Source organism: Nerophis lumbriciformis, linkage group LG19 (assembly GCF_033978685.3).
Source record: "Nerophis lumbriciformis linkage group LG19, RoL_Nlum_v2.1, whole genome shotgun sequence".
Classification (NCBI taxonomy): Eukaryota; Metazoa; Chordata; class Actinopteri; order Syngnathiformes; family Syngnathidae; genus Nerophis; species Nerophis lumbriciformis.
In genome coordinates, this window is record NC_084566.2 from 29,844,018 (window position 1) to 29,862,792 (window position 18,775).

General features: G+C 39.9%; 1 protein-coding gene across 3 annotated transcripts in view; it reads right to left on the minus strand.

The window, feature by feature from the left end:
• Positions 1-17,718, minus strand: part of mpz (myelin protein zero) — a 29,840-nt gene extending 12,122 nt beyond the window's left edge. For all 3 annotated transcript variants that reach the window (XM_061979014.1, XM_061979012.1, XM_061979013.2), the window contains exons 1-5: positions 17,557-17,718; positions 15,886-16,052; positions 11,860-12,073; positions 6,668-6,797; positions 6,201-6,243 (exon numbers count right to left, since the gene is read on the minus strand). In XM_061979014.1, coding sequence (XP_061834998.1) covers positions 6,201-6,243; positions 6,668-6,797; positions 11,860-12,073; positions 15,886-16,052; positions 17,557-17,602 — 600 coding nt within the window. In that variant the 5' untranslated portion in view covers positions 17,603-17,718. The remainder of the gene's footprint in view (positions 1-6,200; positions 6,244-6,667; positions 6,798-11,859; positions 12,074-15,885; positions 16,053-17,556) is intronic.
• Positions 17,719-18,775: the final 1,057 nt, after the last annotated feature.

The window sequence follows — 18,775 nt, forward strand, 5'->3', positions numbered from 1 at the left end:
CGCACCGGATTATAAGGCGCACGGTCAGCTTTTGAGAAAATTGGAGGTTTTTAGGTGCGCCTTATAGTGCGGAAAATACGGTAATGTGCTGATCATTCTTACTGGGGACCCTGGGGAAAAAAGATTTAATATGGTTCATGGGGACTAAATTTGAATAATTTTGCATAATTCACACAAATTTGTACGTGACTACTGAGGACCATTTAAAAAAAAAAAAAAGTTCAAATTAAATATGACATGATGGTCAGAATACAGCACTACAGCTGTCCTCTTATAGGAAGTTTCACCACTTAAATGTTAAAGCAAATCCTGCATCTTCTGTGACATTACTGAAAACTGCTATTTAGCAGTAATGAAGTTGTCTGCAATTCCAACTACCATACATAGAAGGATGGAACATTCTGAATGTGAATCATAGCTTAAGGCAGGGGTCTCAGACACGCCAATTGCGGCCCGCGAGACCTTATTTTGCGGCCCGCACCTTAATATGAAAATGTAATGTTAGTGCGGCCCGCGAGTTTTATATGAACGGCGCTTGACAGCGTCATACTTGCCAACCCTCACGATTTTTCTGGGAGACTCCCGAATTTCAGGGCAACTATTCTCTCTAATGTCTTCACCCAAACAACAATATTAAGGGCGTGCCGTGATGTCACTGCCTTTAGCGCCCTCTACAACCTGAACAAACAGTGTGCCAGCCCAGTCACATGTTGTATTTGACTACTGTACACACACGTAAATGACTGCAAGACATACTTGGTCAACAGCCATACAGGTCCCACTGAGGGTGGCCGTATAAACAAGTTTAACACTGTTACAAATATGCGCCACACTGTGAACCCACACCAAACAAGAATGACAAACACATTTCGGGAGAACATCCGCACCGTAACACAACATAAACACAGCTTAACAAATACCCAGAATCCCATGCAGCCCTAACTCTTTCGGGCTGCAATATACACCCCCGCTACCACCAAACCCCGCCCCCCCCCAACCCTGCGCCGCCACACATCAACCCCCCCAACTCCTCCGTGCGTTGGTTGAGGTGGGCGGGGTTTGGTGGTAGCGAGGGTGTATATTGCAGCCCGGAAGAGTTAGGGCTGCGTTGTGTTCTGGGTATTTGTCCTGTTGTGTTTATGTTGTGTTACGGTGCGGATGTTCTCCCGAAATGTGTTTGTCATTCTTGTTTGGTGTGGTTTCACAGTGTGGCGCATATTTGTAACAGTGATAAAGTTGTTTATACGGCCACCCTCAGTGTGACCTGTATGGCTGTTGACCAAGTATGTCTTGCAGTCACTTACGTGTGTCTGCAGAAGCCGCATATAACATGTGACTGGGCCGGCATGCTGTTTGTATGGTGAAAAAGCGGACGTGACGACAGGTCGTAGAGGACGTTAAAGGCAGTGCCTTCATGGCATGCCCTTAATACTGTTTCCCGGGTGAAAATCGGGACATATTCGGGGGAATGGTTGCCCCAGGAGGTTGTCGGAAGGGGCATTGAAATTCGTGAGTCTCCCGGAAAAATCGGGAGGGTTAGCAAGTATGTTGCTAGGGCGGGATAGCCATTCAAAGAAGGTGAATTCATTAAAAAGTGCATGTTAGATTTTTTTAAGAAATCTTTTCTTGCGGCCCAGCCTCACCCAGTTTCTGCATCCAGTGGCCCCCAGGTAAATTGAGTTTGAGACCCCTGCTTTAAGGTAATAATGTTTTAAAATCATGCTGTATGAAAATGTCATCCTATTGAACACTAAACCAGATTTTGTTTTTGGAAAAATATATTAGTTTTAACTAAGAATGGATACCATACAAAATCACAGTACTATTAATGTTTTATGGGCCAAAGCTTAAAAATCACTTATGGATCTGACTAACATTTAAAAAGGTTTCCCTTTAAGGAACCTGTTTTTTTGTCCCCATACCGTCAGAGGCCCCCTAAAGGTGACTGTGTAAACAGAGCAATGTCCCCATTAAGTTGCCAGAACACACACACACACACACACACACACACACAATGTAGGCAGTGGCAAGCTGACAGTTAAAAGAAGAAAAGAAGAAAGTGGGAGGGATGTGATGGTGCAATGGGCGGGTGGGGGGGTGTCCCCCTCACATTGCGGGTGGGGACCCCCCAGTGTGCCCCCATACCTCAAAATACAAGTAGTATTCACAATGATCATAATACAGTACAACAGTAGTGGCCTTTCACTGATTAGCAATGTGTTAAAATGCTGAGTGCTAATACGACCTTTCACCTCAATCGGAGCTACCAAAACCAACAGGGATCTTGTCGCGAACAAGTCAAGAAGAAAACTTACTTTTGATATCACCTATCCTTCAAAACCAACAGGGTTCTTGTTCCACCAGTGCAACTCCAGCTTTGGCGCCGTAATGACCTTTGACTTGGGTTGACTCTTTACGTTATATGTCACTCAAAACCAACAGGGTTCTTGCAGTGACATTCCAACGGTACTCCCAAAGATCATCAGTTCAAAAGTTACTTTGAGAGGTGGAGAAAAAACGCAAAACCGATTTGACTCTCCTGTTATCGCTCAAAACCAATAGGACTCTTGACGCACCTGCCAGTTCAACGACAATCCAAAGCGTAGACGGCGGCCTGTTTAACGAGAAGCCATCAGGACATAGGGTTGTGCGATATGGACGATATAAAATTGGTCGTCGATACAGCTTTTAACACTATTGTGATTATGTATGTTGATGACACGTTCTAGTTGTGTCCCGCAAATTTAACAGCGATGAGCGGACAACGTGGCTAATGTCCCTCTGCAGTGCAAAGCTGCTTCTAAGTCAGCAATCCTCACCTCCATGGCGGCAATAATTAAGTTTCTTACAAGTATCATTATCACTGGAGGGCAAGGAATAGCTAAATATGCTACACTACACATCGCAGGAGGATACAATAAGCCATGCTAAACACTAAGCTAGAGCTCTGCAATGTAAACAGAGGTGGGTGGATCGATACGAATAGACAGTTTGACACCTCAACTTAATGTGTATTATATTTATCCACGAGAGCGTTTTGTTGTAAATTGTGAGGTGTGGGTTAAAATCATGGTTGTTTTTACAAATGATGACAGATGTGAACAAGAGCATGTATTGTCTTTGTGCGATGATGTAAATGAGGTGTGGTTGTATTGTATATTAAATATGTGTCCATGAAAGGGCATTTTATGACTGTGATTACATGCTATAATATGATTTTATTGTCATAATTTTATTGCATGATTTTTGTATCCCTTTAATTTAGGTAGCCAGGGACTGCAAGTGGAAATGAGCTTTTTAGCTATAAACTGGTACAGAAGATATCTGTCTTTGAGCTTAATGTTTCTGTGCATTGTCCCTTCAAATAAAGACCAAACTACAGCAACGATAACAAGTATAGCATCAGTGTATAGTAGTTAGATCGATATTTTTTTTACTATCACAAAATCTTTTGTTATTTTGGCATTTTTATTTTTACAAAGTCAGAAATAAGTCCCTGGACACACAGGAGGACTTTAAGGGTAAACGCCTAATGACTTAAAACAGAGCTAAGTGTAGTTTTTGATTATGCTTAATATTTGCATTATTTACTTTATTTTGCTCAAAATAGTACCGTATTTTTCGGACTATAAGTCGCAGTTTTTTTCATAGTTTGGCCGGGCTCCAGTGCGACTTATATGTTTTTTTCCTTTTTTATTATGCATTTTCGGCAGGTGCGACTTATACTCCGAAAAATACAGTATGTACCGATAATAAATGAGAATAATGAAATAAATATGTAATTGATATTGTTTCACCACCATCCTTTTGTCTGGTTATGAGTGTCATAAAAATGAAATTATTCAGTAATATTGAAATAATGTGAGTGTCAGCATTGGTGTGACCAATAGTGTCACTGTAACTACTTTGTATTACAGCCCAAAACTAATGTCAAGTATCCAAACAACAGAAAAATAAGTGTTTTTTTTACATTTTTAACAGGAGTGTTACAACAGAAAGTAACGGGGATATTAAAAGTAAATTATCAAATAGGTTAATAATAGTTTTGGCTGCATTATATGTTATATAGATTTTAGGCCATATCCCCCAACCCTAATAAAACACTAATAAAACCAATAGGATTCATGCAGTGCCGTATTTTTCGGATTATAAGTCGCTCCGGAGTATAAGTCGCACCGGCCGAAAATGCATAATAAAGAAGGAAAAAAAACATATATAAGTCGCACTGGAGTATAAGTCGCATTTTTTGGGGAAATTTATTTGATAAAATCCAACACCAAGAATATGTTTTTTTCCTTCTTTATTATGCATTTTCGGCCGGTGCGACTTATACTCCGAAAAATACGGTACTTTGTATTATAGCCCAAAACTAATGTCAAGTATCCAAACAACGAAAGAATAAGTGCTTTTTTACATATTTAACAGAAGTGTTACAACAGAAAGTAACGGGATATTAAAAGTAAATTATCAAGTACCGGTAGGTTAATAATAGTTTTGGCTGCATTATATCTCCGGGTTGGGGAGGAGATCTTGCCCCAAGTGGAGGAGTTCAAGTACCTCGGAGTCTTGTTCACGAGTGGGGGGAAGAGTGGATCGTGAGATCGACAGGCGGATCGGTGCGGCGTCTTCAGTAATGCGGACGCTGTATCGATCCGTTGTGGTGAAGAAGGAGCTGAGCCGGAAGGCAAAGCTCTCAATTTACCGGTCGATCTACGTTCCCATCCTCACCTATGGTCATGAGCTTTGGGTTATGACCGAAAGGACATGATCACGGGTACAAGCGGCCGAAATGAGTTTCCTCCGCCTGGTGGCTGGGCTCTCCCTTAGAGATAGGGTGAGAAGCTCTGCCATCCGGGAGGAGCTCAAAGTAAAGCCGCTGCTCCTCCACATCGAGAGGAGCCAGATGAGGTGGTTCGGGCATCTGGTCAGGATGCCACCCGAACGCCTCCCTAGGGAGGTGTTTAGGGCACGTCCCACCGGTAGGAGGCCGCGGGGAAGACCCAGGACACGTTGGGAAGACTATGTCTCCCGGCTGGCCTGGGAACGCCTCGGGGTCCCACAGGAAGAGCTGGACGAAGTGGCTGGGGAGAGGGAAGTCTGGGCTTCCCTGCTTAAGCTGCTGCCCCCGCGACCCGACCTCGGATAAGCGGAAGAAGATGGATGGATGGATGGATGCATTATATGTTATATAGATTTTAGGCCATAACACCCAACCCTAATAAAATCAATAGGATTCATGCAGTGCCGTATTCTTCGCTCCGGAGTATAAGTCGCACAATAAAGAAGGAAAAAAACATATATAAGTCGCACTGGAGTATAAGTCGCATTTTTGGGGGACATTTATTTGATAAAATCCAACACCAAGAATAGACATTTTAAAGAGGATTGCTGATATACGTCTAGTCTCTTACGTGAATGAGATAAATAATACTATTTGATATTTTACGGTAATGTGTTAATAATTTCACACATAAGTCGCTCCAGAGTATAAATCGCACCCCCGGCCAAACTATGAAAAAAACTTATAATCCGAAAAATACGGTAATTAACTTTCATGTGTTGCAAACCAGAAAAGCTCCTTTGCTGCACTGATTTGACCTTTGACCTCAGTTACCCTCACTCGGCTATCTTGTCCTATATTCAGTGTGTCACTCAAAACCAATAGGGATCTCGCCGTGACGTCACCACAGCCACTCCCAGAAATGCTCGAAGACGTAAAGACGCTTTTAAAAGGACTGATGGTGAGCAATTAACCGGCAGGATGAGCGCGAAAGGTAATCTGGAGTGTTGCATTGTGGGAAATGGGCCTATTCACTCTCACAATCAAGCGCGCTGCTGTGTTTGTTTGCACCACCGACATGCATCCCCCTCCTGCCGTCATCGCAGGACAGGTCATAATAGTCTGTTATTTTCCATGTGAGTGCCGGCAACAGCAAACCTCCATCGCTACCATCCAATTACGCCCCCTGCTGGCACGCCGCACGGCTGCGGTTTGTCGTTGACTGTTACTGCACAAGTCACGTCACGACAAATATTCCGACACCACATTTTTCCTGCGCGGGCCAAATACTTGCTGACAGCCAGCTGTTGATTCAGACGACGGCGTGCGATTTGGACACGCGAGAAGAAAAGGGGGCGGCGGTGGCGAGAAGCAAGAGAGACTGGGTGGAAAGAAAGAGTAAGAAGCGGAAGGAACTTGCCTGTCTCTGCTGTGATCCCTCCTTCTTTTTCTTGCCATGTTTGCTGGAGGGGACAAAAAAAAGAAGAGACAATGTCAGGATGTCTTCCTCTCCCCCTAGTGGTCACATGGTGTCCCTGCATGTCATCTACCAGCAACAGCCCTGTGGCGGAAATGTGTTAGGATCTCTTAAGATGGGAAAGATACGGGCAAGATGATGGATGCATCATCTTCATGATCCAGTGGATTATCACCATGACATCCCCCCCACCCCTCCCCCAGTGCATTTGGATTACATCAAGATAAAGATGGCTATCAGACAGCTAAATAACTTCCCCTTCTCTCAGCAGACCCGTAAAGGGAATTTGCTACGCCATCTTGGCCACGCAGGTGTCCGTGCCAGGGAGGGGCTCTGGTTTCAGCTCCAGACCCTGGCAACACAGGCCGGCCCGGGACAGCGCCGCCGCCAGTCGGGGGCCGGGCACTGACCTGACGTTGAGGCTGAAGACGCGGCGCGCCACCAGGAAGCGCATCAGGTAGTAGATGACCACGATGAGCACCAGCAGGCCCAGCACCGCCCCGATGATGGAGCCCGTGATCACGCCCGCCTGGATGGGCACTGCAGTGAGGGAGGAGAGATAAAAAAAAAAGTTGAAGGAGGACGGTGAAGGTCGCACTGAAGGAGACGAGCGCATGAATGAGTGCAGAGAGGGGAGTGAAGGTGGAATGGGCGGAGCTAAAGATGGCGATAACAATCTGAGCGATAACGCCAACGTCTTCCAGTGAGGAGAAACATGCATTATTCACGACATTGCTGGCGCCCCCTACAGACAATTCATCACCTACAAAAAGGGTGTCCAACATTTTCCACTGAGGGCATATTTAATACTAGGGATGTCCGATAATGGCTTTTTTGCCGATATACCGATATTGTCCAACTCTTAATTACCGATACCGATATATACAGTCGTGGAATTAATACATTATTATGCCTAATTTGGACAACCAGGTATGGTGAAGATAAGGTCCTTTTTAAAAAAAAAATAAAAATAAATAAAATAAGATAAATAAATTAAAAACATTTTCTTGAATAAAAAAGAAAATAAAACAATATAAAAACAGTTACATAGAAACTAGTAACTAATGAAAATGAGTCAAATTAACTGTTAAAGGTTAGTACTATTAGTGGAGCAGCAACACGCACAATCATGTGTGCTTACGGACTGCATCCCTTGCAGACTGTATTGATATATATTGATATATAATATCATAATCATAAAATTATACAATATATAACAATTTCCCTTGTGAATCATTAAAGTTTGTCTAAGTCTAAGTCTAATGTAGGAACCAGAATATTAATAACAGAAAGAAACAACCCTTTTGTATGAATGTGTGTGAATGAGTGTAAATGGGGGAGGGAGGTTTTTTGGGTTGGTGCACTAATTGTAAGTGTATCTTGTGTTTTTTATGCTGATTTAATAAAATAAATAAATTTAAAAAAAAAACGATACCGATAATTTCCGATATTACATTTTAAAGCATTTATCAGCCGATAATATCCGCAGGCCGATATTATCGGACATCTCCATTTTAATACCCATTAAAGATGTATAACTGAACAAGACATCTTAGTTCTTTTTGTTGACGAATCAAATTAATATCTAATAATGTAACTCATTAATAAAGTTAAAGTTAAAGTACCAATGATTGTCACACACACACACTAGGTGTGGTGAAATTTGTCCTCTGCATTTGACCCATCCCCTTGTTCACCCCCTGGTAGGTCAGGGGAGCGGGGAGCAGTGAGCAGCAGCGGTGGCCGCGCCCGGGAATAATTTTTGGTGATTTAATACCAAAATCCAACCCTTGATGCTGAATGTCAAGCAGGGAGGTAATGGGTCCAATTCTTATAGTCTTTGGTATGACTCGGCCGGGGTTTGAACTCACAACCTACTGATCTCAGGGCCAGTTATTCAACCTTTTTTGAGCCAAGGCACATTTTTTGCGTTGAAAAAATCCGGAGGCACACCACCAGCAGAAATCGTTAAAAAATGAAACTCAGTCGTCGCAATTGTCGGATATGAATTCAAACCATAACCAACCATGCATCACTATAGCTCTTGTCTCAAAGTAGGTGTACTGTCACGGCCTGTCACATCACGCCCTGACTTATTTTGAGTTTTTCAGTGTTTTCCTGTGTGTAGTGTTTTAGTTCTTGTCTTGCGCTCCTATTTTGGTGTTGATTGTCATGTCATGTACAAATGTACTTTGTGGACGCTGTCTGCTCCACACGCTGTAAGTCTTTGCTGTCGTCCAGCATTCTGTTTTTGTTTACTTTGCAGCCAGTTCAGTTTTAGCTTCGTTCTGCATAGCTTTCCCTAAGCTTCAATGCCTTTTCTTAGGGGCACTCACCTTTTGTTTATTTTTGGTTTAAGCATTAGATACCTTTTTACCTGCACACTGCTTCCCGCTGTTTCCGACATCTACAAAGCAATTAGCTACCGGCTACCACCTACTGATATGGAAGAGTATTACACGGTTACTCCGCCGAGCTCTAGACAGCACCGACACTCAACAACAACACATCATTTGCAGACTATAATTACTGGTTTGCAAACAATATTTTTAACCTAAATAGGTGAAATTAGATAATCTCCCACGGCACACCAGACTGTACGCGGCACAGTGGTTGAAAAACACTGCACTAGGCCACTGAGTAAAAGCTAAGATGTAATGAGCATGCCAGGCCAGTAGGTGGCGATGTCCTCCAGCGATCTTCCGTAAAACTGTCTTCAATTGTGACTAATTAACCATCTTTCCATTTTTTACCGCTTGTCCGTTTCAGGGTCGTGGGTGGGAGGGGCTATGCCAACTGCCCTAGAACGGAAGACAGGGTACACCCTGGACAAGTCACCACCGCATTAATTACAGTCATATTTGGTGCGTTGTGTTTTTTTAATCACATTTGTAATATTACTGTCTCTATATGAATGTAACAGTAGCAACATGCGGCACAAAAGATAGTACGTGGTCTGGGTGAAAAGGAGGTCTCACTCTGTCACAAGACTGGTGACTTTAAATAGCAGGGACAGGATGAATCATATCTAACAAATAGTGTAAAATATTCATAATGAACTTAAATATATATCAGAGGTATTTGAGTGTTTTTGATTGTCTTGTTTTTAGCGGAGAGTCGACGATGCTTTTGTTTTTGCGTTACTTGCATGTAGCTATTTGTACCGAGAAATGGCGTCACTTCTGGGTGTGTTTTGACCAACAATAAACTGACTTTATACTAATATAACACATTTGTGCATCACTATATTACCTGTTCAATGATGTGTATATTGTATATAAAATCACTAAAGTGATATATTACATGTACAATATGTGTACATTATATTTATATACATATATATATTATACAAGTACAATATGTGTACATTATACGCATAATCGGAGCACACTCATTTGCGCATGCGTGTCACAAAGCAGATGAAATTAATCACAAATTTGAAAAAATTAAATTTAAGATCATAATTCCATAATTACTATTTTTTAATGTTTGAAAACACTCATAAGAAAAAACTAAAATTAATAGTTATGGTAAAGTTAATTAAATTAATCAATACTTGTTGCTAAATAAAGTGTTCAGCACTTTATATGGAGCTGATGTTGTACTTTAGTAAATAAAACAGATCGAATCTGTTCAATTCTGTTAAAAAGAATACGTTACTTTTTTTTGTTAATATATCTACCTTTAGAATAATGTAATTAATTTGAAAATACTTCAAATTGAGGGCTTTCCTCCGCAATTTTTAGGGGAAGAAGAATTATGAGAATTACTTTCAACCTTATTGAAAATAAGATATTCTTCATCTCAGTATGTTAATAATGACTGAATTAATTAATTACATATTACAAAACTGTTGTATATACTAATTCACAGATGTCATTCTATTATAAAAAGGTCAGTAAATGATTCTATATATTTGTAAACGCTCTGAAGTGGGAAAGGGGTAGGATTAAATAAGCTTTGCTTCTTCCTACTCCTTTTCGGACATGATGTAAAGTGAAATGATATGAAATTGTGTGATGTATTATACTGTAAGTGTGTTCATATTCAAAATAAACTAAAGAAAGAAAGAGATTAAAAGATTAAAATTGGCTTAACTACCGTATTTTTCGGACTATAAGTCGCAGTTTTTTTCATAGTTTGGCTGGGGGTGCGACTTATACTCAGGCGCGACTTATGTGTGAAATTATTAACACACTACCGTAAAATATCAAATAATATTATTTAGCTCATTCACGTAAGAGACTAGACGTATAAGATTTCATGGGATTTAGCGATTAGGAGTGACAGATTGTTTGGTAAACGTATAGCATGTTCTATATGTTATAGTTATTTGAATGACTCTTACCATATGTTACGTTAACATACCAGGCACGTTCTCAGTTGGTTATTTATGCCTCATATAACGTACACTTATTCAGCCTGTTGTTCACTATTCTTTATTTATTTTAAATTGCCTTTCAAATGTCTATTCTTGGTGTTGGGTTTTATCAAATAAATTTCCCCCAAAAATGCGACTTATACTCCAGTGTTTTTTTTTCTTCATTATGCATTTTCGGCCGGTGCGACTTATACTCCGGAGCGACTTATAGTCCGAAAAATACGGTAATTACAGATAATTAATGAATCACTCTTTTTTAGTTCAAATATGTGAGTTTAAAATAAAGAAACACTCAAAAAATGCCACTGTGATGCACGTTTTTGCTCTTTTTATGCTAACGACTTGTCAAAAAATACACATTTAATAGTTCTTGTTTTAAAAACGTGTAAAAGGCCCCTTAAAAAAGCAAGGGGGGCCTAAAGTTGTTTTTTGGGTCGATGTGTAAATGGGGAAAACAATAGCAACAAACATCCTACTATAACCAAAACTATTCTTGCACTTTAGTCCCGTGGGGCCTCTCATCAAGGTTTAATGGAACTGGTGGGAAAATCAGCTCTAACCTACTAGGTGGCCTAGTGGTTAGAGTGTCCGCCCTGAGGTCGGTAGGTTGTGAGTTCAAACCGAGTCATACCAAAGACTATAAAAATGGGACCCATTACCTCCCTGCTTGGCACTTAGCATCAAGGGTTGGAATTGGGGGTTAAATCACCCAGGCGTGGCCACCGCTGCTGCCCACTGTTCCCCTCACCTTCCAGGGGGTGATCAAGGGTGATGGGTCGTATGCAGAGAATCATTTTGCCACACCTAGTGTGTGTGTGACAATCATTGGTACTTTAACTTTATTGTGTAATCAGGATGGCAGTCAGTAGAGAACTCAGACCTCCGCCAAGGCTTCATTCATAAATGATCAATTAAGCAACGAAAGAAAAGTTGGCCTGTGTGTCACCCCTGTACAAAGTTTCACAGAACTCGGTTGAGTCGTTTTTCCGTAATCCCGGTTTGAAATTTTGATAACCTCGTTGGCGGCGGTAAAAAAAAAGTAGATAATTGCTTTCATCGAACAGGCGGCGTAGCCGCGCTAACCAGGCAGCGTGACGACGAGTCCCGCCGTCGTCTGACGCGCAAATTGAGATTAATTTCACACTTTTGGAGCCAGCAAAGTAACAACAATTGAGAACAGTTGGCAGCTGAGAGGAGGGAGGGCGGGGGGGCAAGGCTCACCCTTTTCGAACACCAGCAGGCGCACGCTTGAGGGTCGGCCCACGATGTCAGGAGGGTTCTTGGCGTCGCAAGTGAAGGTTCCATTGTCGGCGAAGTCCAAGTTCTTCAGCAGGATGGAGCCATCGCGGCGGCTGGGGTCGCCCACGAATTCCAGGCGGTCTCTGAAGGGGCCTTTGTTATCCACGTAGGCCACACCCCCAGTGTAGTGGAACACCTGCAAGAACACATGTTGAGAAGTGGGATACTTTCTTTCATGGAACATTCTGGTCTTTATGGCATGGGAAACGTCTATTAGCTTTATCTGTTCTATGTTCGATTCTATTTGGAATGTTGTGCATCAATAAAGGTCATCAGTTCAACTGACATTACATGTTTTGAGTAAAGACATATTTTGTATTAACATGTTTTTTTGGTCAATACAAAAATATGTCTTTACCTAAAACATGTAATTTTTGTATTAACATGTTTTTTTGTTATGTTTTTTAAAAATGTTTATTTTTATTTTTTGGCTGCGATGAGGTGGCGAATTGTCCTTCCGCCCGAATGCAGCTGAGATGGGCTCCAGCACCCCCCACGACCCCTAAAGGGACAAGCGGTAGAAAATGGATGGATGGATGTTTTTTTGGGAATAGTTTTGTTTTTAGACAACATTCACACTCACATTCACAAACTGGTGACCATTTAGTGTTGCCAATCTCAGCCTATATTTGTAAAAAAAATAAATGTTTAAATAAAAAAAAAAGACATTATATATATTAACTGTTTGCTTATAATTCAATTTATTCATACATTTATAATTGACATCATTCAAAATCTTAATATAATTTTTATTTTTTATTTTAAATTTCATAAAAATTAAAAATAAAGATTCTTCCACTTACACAAAGAATCTCACTAATATTATTCTCAAATGTAATACAATTTAAAAGAAACATTCTGACACTTAAAAAAAATCTAAATAAGATTGTTTTCAAATTTACGCTAAAACATATTTCAAACTTAACATTTTTTTGAAACATCTTGTAGTTTAAAAAAATCTGATTAAAATAAGATTAAAATTTAAGATGAAATGTAGTTTAAATTTGACTAATGAAATTTAAAAAAAATTCTTAGACCTAAAAAAAAATCTGAATAAGTTTTTCAAATTTAAGCTAAAACATATTTCAAACTTAACGTTTTTTTAAAACATCTTGTAATTAAAAAAAAATCTGATTAAAATAAGGTTCAAATTTAAGATGAAATGTAGTTTAAATTTGACTAATGAAATTTAAAAAAAATTCCTAGACCTAAAAAAAAATCTGAATAAGATTTTCAAATTTAAGATAAAAATGTCTTTTTAATTAGAAAATGTAATATAATTAAAAACACCTTAAATTGAAAAATAAATAAAAAATAACTGTAAAAATAATGCGCTCTTTTGGCATTTGAAAGCAGCTGATAATCAGCCTGATACAAACGGCCAACACAGACAAGACAACCATTCACACTCACTAGGGCCAATTTACTTATTAAATCAACAAATATATAAAATAAAATAGATACAATTCTGCCATTTTTATACAAATTAAAGTACGCTAGTTTTCATGGAAAGTTCGACTAAATAAATAAAAAAAAATGTTCAAAAACATTCTCAAATATTTACCACAGTTCTCAGAAAAATCTAAACAGCAATAATAATAATTCTCATGGGATCGGCACAAGTGTATTTCTTCAAATTTACTGAAATAAAAACATGGCTCAGATGGTAGAGCTGCAGTCTTACAACTTGAGGGTTCCTGCTACAAATTCCACCTTCGCCATCCTAATCACTGCCGTTGTGCCCTTGGACAAGACACTTCACCCGCCCTGCTCCCAGTGCCGCTCACACTGGTGTATGAATGTTTGGTGGATTAGCAGCCACGTCTATCAGTCTATTCCAGGGCAGCTGTGGCTACAAATGTAGCTTACCACCAAGGTGGAGTGAATGTGTAGTGAATGAATGATGGGTTTGCAGTTCTCACTGTAAAGTGCTTGGGTGTCTAGAAAAGTTCTATATGAATGTAATATATGATTATTACTGATGCTGATGGACAAGTCTCAGTTTGTTAATGTAATAAGTGCAGCAGAGGCAGGCTGTTACAAATTGACATGTTATGAATGGTGGCCATATATAGTTCAGGTAAAGATCTGCAAACAAATAACAGCCAAGAAGGAGGAAAGTGAAGTTCCACATGCAGCGAGTAGGCCACGTTAGGACAAGGATGGAGGTGGGAGAGATAACAGGAGAGGAGGGTGAGGAGGGCGGAGCCGGGGAACGACATTACGGCAGAGGAGGGAGTGGGACGGTCAGGACGGGAGGAGATGGCGAGATTAAAGTGACGGAAGAGGACGATAAGGGCGGATGCGGCGAAATGAAAGGTGTGGGAAGGAGAGCGCGATTAGAAGTTAATGCATGCAAATTACACTTGTAATGTGTGTGTGTGTGTGTGTGTGTTGCGTTTATTCATTAATAAGTACATTGTGCTCTCTGACATGCTTTTATCTCAATGATGAGGTTGTCCTCCCGTGTTGACATTGAAACCCACTCATCCAAACACTACATTGAAATACAATTAAAGATTTTAATCTTAGAAAATGATTTCTTTAGACTTTACCACATATTTTTTTTAACTTATTTTAGATGTTTTATTTAGACTTTTTGATTGATTGATTGAGACTTTTATTAGTAGATTGCACAGTACAGTACATATTCCGTACAATTGACCACTAAATGGTAACACCCGAATACGTTTTTCAACTTGTTTAAGTCGGGGTCCACGTTAATCAATTCATGGTATAAATATATACTATCAGCATAATACAGTCATCACACAAGTTAATCATCAGAGTATATACATTGAATTATTTACATTATTTACAATCCGGGGGTTGGGGGGTTAGGTTTGGTAGATATCAGCACTTCAGTCATCAACAATAATATCATCTGAGAAATGGACATTGAAACTGTGTAGGTCTGAGTTGGTAGGATATTTACAGCGAGCAGTGAACACAGTGAGCTCAGAAAGCATAAGAACAAGTACCGTATTTTTCGGACAATAAGTCGCAGTTTTTTTCATAGTTTGGCCGGGGGTGCGACTTATACTCAGGAGCGGCTTATGTGTGAAATGATTAACACATTACCGTAAAATATCAAATAATATTATTTAGCTCATTCACGTAAGAGACTAGACGTATAAGATTTCATGGGATTTAGCGATTAGGAGTGACAGATTGTTTGGTAAACGTATAGCATGTTCTATATGTTATAGTTATTTGAATGACTCATACCATAATATGTTACGTTAACATACCAGGCACGTTCTCAGTTGGTTATTTATGCCTCATATAACGTACACTTATTCAGCCTGTTGTTCACTATTCTTTATTTATTTTAAATTGCCTTTCAAATGTCTATTCTTGGTGTTGGGTTTTATCAAATACATTTCCCCAAAAAATGCGACTTATATATGTTATTTTCCTTCTTTATTATGCATTTTCGGCCGGTGCGATTTATACTCCGGAGCGATTTATACTCCGGAGCGACTTATACTCCGAAAAATACGGTATATACATTTGATTATTTACAATCCGGGGAGGTGGGATGTGGTGGGGGGAGGGTGTTAGTTTAGGGTTGTAGTTGCCTGGAGGTGTTCTTTTAGTGCGGTTTTGAAGGAGGATAGAGATGCATTTTCTTTTACACCTGTTGGGAGTGCATTCCATATTGATGTGGCATAGAAGGAGAATGAGTTAAGACCTTTGTTAGATCGGAATCTGGGTTTAACGTGGTTTGTGGAGCTCCCCCTGCATGACCATCATTATTAACCCTTACATTGTGACCGTTGCCTCTCTTTGCTGATTGGTTGGAAGACATCCTATGCTCTACTGACTCTTGCCAAATTCAAGCACAAGTGGGCAAATGTGGTTTAAATCAGAATGCAGGATGATGATGTCATGAAAGCAGGTGTTGTGTCCGGCCAATGTGTGTGTGTTTGTGTGTGAGTCCATTACAGAGATGCTGTCCCGCGAGCCGTCAGGCCTGTACGTCCAGGAGAAGGTGACGTCCTCAGAGGTCCAGCGCCAGGAAAAGAAGGAGCAGGAGAGCCGCACGTCCGAGCCCACCAGGGCGTGGCGCTCCCAGCCCGTGTAGATCACGATGGCCTCAGACTTTTCGGGCACTAGAGGGTAAGGAGGATGAGGACATGATCATACACTTTGTGTGTACACTATACTAGTGGGTCAAATGATTTGTTTTTATTCAGATCAATAACACCTTGGAATTTGGATTAATCATGTTTAATCACACGTTATTTACTCGCTTACAGAATTAAAATTAACTTAAAAAAAGAGCCCAATATTTGGACAAAAAAAACGTGTTTTGTTGTATTCAATCATTTATTACACTGTTCTAAAAAGACATGAATAACAATCATTTTCAATAACATTTTACAAATATATATTCAAGACTGAAATTAAATTGTGAGTGATTCGATTGTCATTCTTGGGTTGACGATTCAATTCAGAATCGGTTCTCGATTTAACCCGATTTTCAATTCAAACGGACTCTCGCAATGTATTATTTGGTATAACAAAAAAGATAATACAGTCAGTTAATTGTTTCCGAACATGAAAAACACCAATAGTTATGTAACATAAATACTTTTTCCGCGAAGTAGGAATCATTCATTATAAATCAAATATTGTCATAGCACGAGCATAAAAACTGTTTACTACCTTCTAAATACGTTTTTCAACATTACAAGAGAGCTTTCTTGACATGAAATAACACCCTTTAGTCACCTTTACAGTCGGTAAGGTTGTATTTTTGCCTTGAAGTGTGAGTGAAGAATGCACTACGGACCTGATAAGTTCGAAAGAGATGATAGCTGGTGGTTGTCCCGGGAACACTGCAGCTAGTCCTGCATAGTCCCACTCATGCTTAAGTCACACGCAGGATTCTCACAGGAATGAGGCCAAAATACAACCACACCTACGAGTTATTTACCCCCTTGCAAGATTAAAATTAACTTAAAAAAAGAGCCTAATATTTCGACATAAATCCACTATGCGCAGTTAAAGTAAAGGGGCACAAATCTGCATGACTAATGTGATAATTGTTTGTGATTAATCACACGAGTTAACTCGTTATTTTTGACAGCCTTGGTATACATCTGTTTTGACTTGTTTGACTCGTTTTTTTTTTAGCTTTTTAATAAAAGATAATCCAGAAATGGACAATGCAAATGTGTAGCGATGTACCACACTGCACTATGGTAGTGTATACAGCACATTATTATTGGCACAATACAAGTACACCGACTGTCCTCGCAGATATTGAACGCGTCACTGGAGAGTGTGAACTGATGAATGATGCTAATTTGCTCTTGCACACTAAATCAATAATTGACAGCGCGAGAAATAAATGTGATGCAGGGAGCTGTCAGACCTCTGCTGCAACATCTTCATTAAGTTATGTTTGTCTCCAAGCGCCCACAAGCGTGTACAAATACTTTTGCACGCCCATCTTACGCCAACATGTCAATTAAGGCAGAGTGCAGAGAGCTAATTGAGCAATTAAAGTTCAATCAATTAATCCCCCACTGAGCTTCTCATCCCCTTTGCGTCCATCAAAGAGAGGACGCACGTTGTCATGGCGATAAAGACAAAAGTGTGCGGGTTTACCTATTCCCAGGACGACGAGCGAGGCCAGCGCCACCAGGGTCAGCATGATGGTCTGCGGAAGAAAAAGGCGCACACGGCGGAAGAGTTCCACTCGGCAAGGAGTGGACAGAGATGGGTGCAGGGAGCCAGGACACCAGGGGACAGCAACAGGAGGCCTGGCAGCGGCCGGCGTGTTTATAGGCGGACACACCCCTCGCTCGCGAAGGCCAGGACCCCTCCTCCACAGGGGCAACGGAGGACATCAGTCCACAACACACACATCATCACCCTGGTGGACCGGAGGGACGGACAAGTTAACCCCTGAGGTGAAAGGTCACTTGAAAACCAGCATTTTTTTTTTCTGTCTTCTTGGATGTGACCTTGAAGGGCGCTCGTGTCACCTGCAAGGAAGAAAAAAATATGAATGAGAGAAATTAATTACTGTGAATAGAATAGAATAGATAGAATAGAAAGTACTTTATTGATCCCTGGGGGAAATTCAGCACCACAGCTCGCTCACAATAGACAATAATAATAATAAATAATAAAATATATATATTATATATATAATATATGAATAATATAAATATATTCTACATTTAAGTGTGAAAGTGTGTTCACTTAAATGTGAAATATGTTAAAATATGCAATGAAAAAATATGTATTTTTGGATATTTTCAAAATAGTACTAATTTAATATAAAGCTTGCAAAATAAACACATTTAAGAAAAAAAATAAATCATATTTTTGCGGTAAAAAAACCAATACTATCGCAACAAAATGATTAAGCACCTTGCAATTTTGTGTTTTACAATTCAAATAATGTGCTTTGTTGTATTCAATCATTTATTAGACTGTTCTAAAAAGACATGAATAAAAATAATTTTCAATAACATTTTACAAATATATATTCAAGACTGAAATGAAATTGTGAGTGATTTGATTGGCATTCTTGGGTTGACGATTCAATTCAGAATCGGTTCTCGATTTAACCTGATATTCGATTCAAACGGACTCTCGCAATGTATTATTTGGTATAAAAAAAAGACAATACAGTCAGTTAATTGTTTCCGAACATGACCGCAATAAATACTTTTTCCACGAAGGACGAATCAAATCAAATATTGTCATAACAAGGGCATAAATACTGTTTACTACCTTCTAAATATGTTTTTCAACATTACAAGAGAGCCCTCTTGACATGAAATAACACCCTTTAGTCACCTTTACAGGGTAAAGG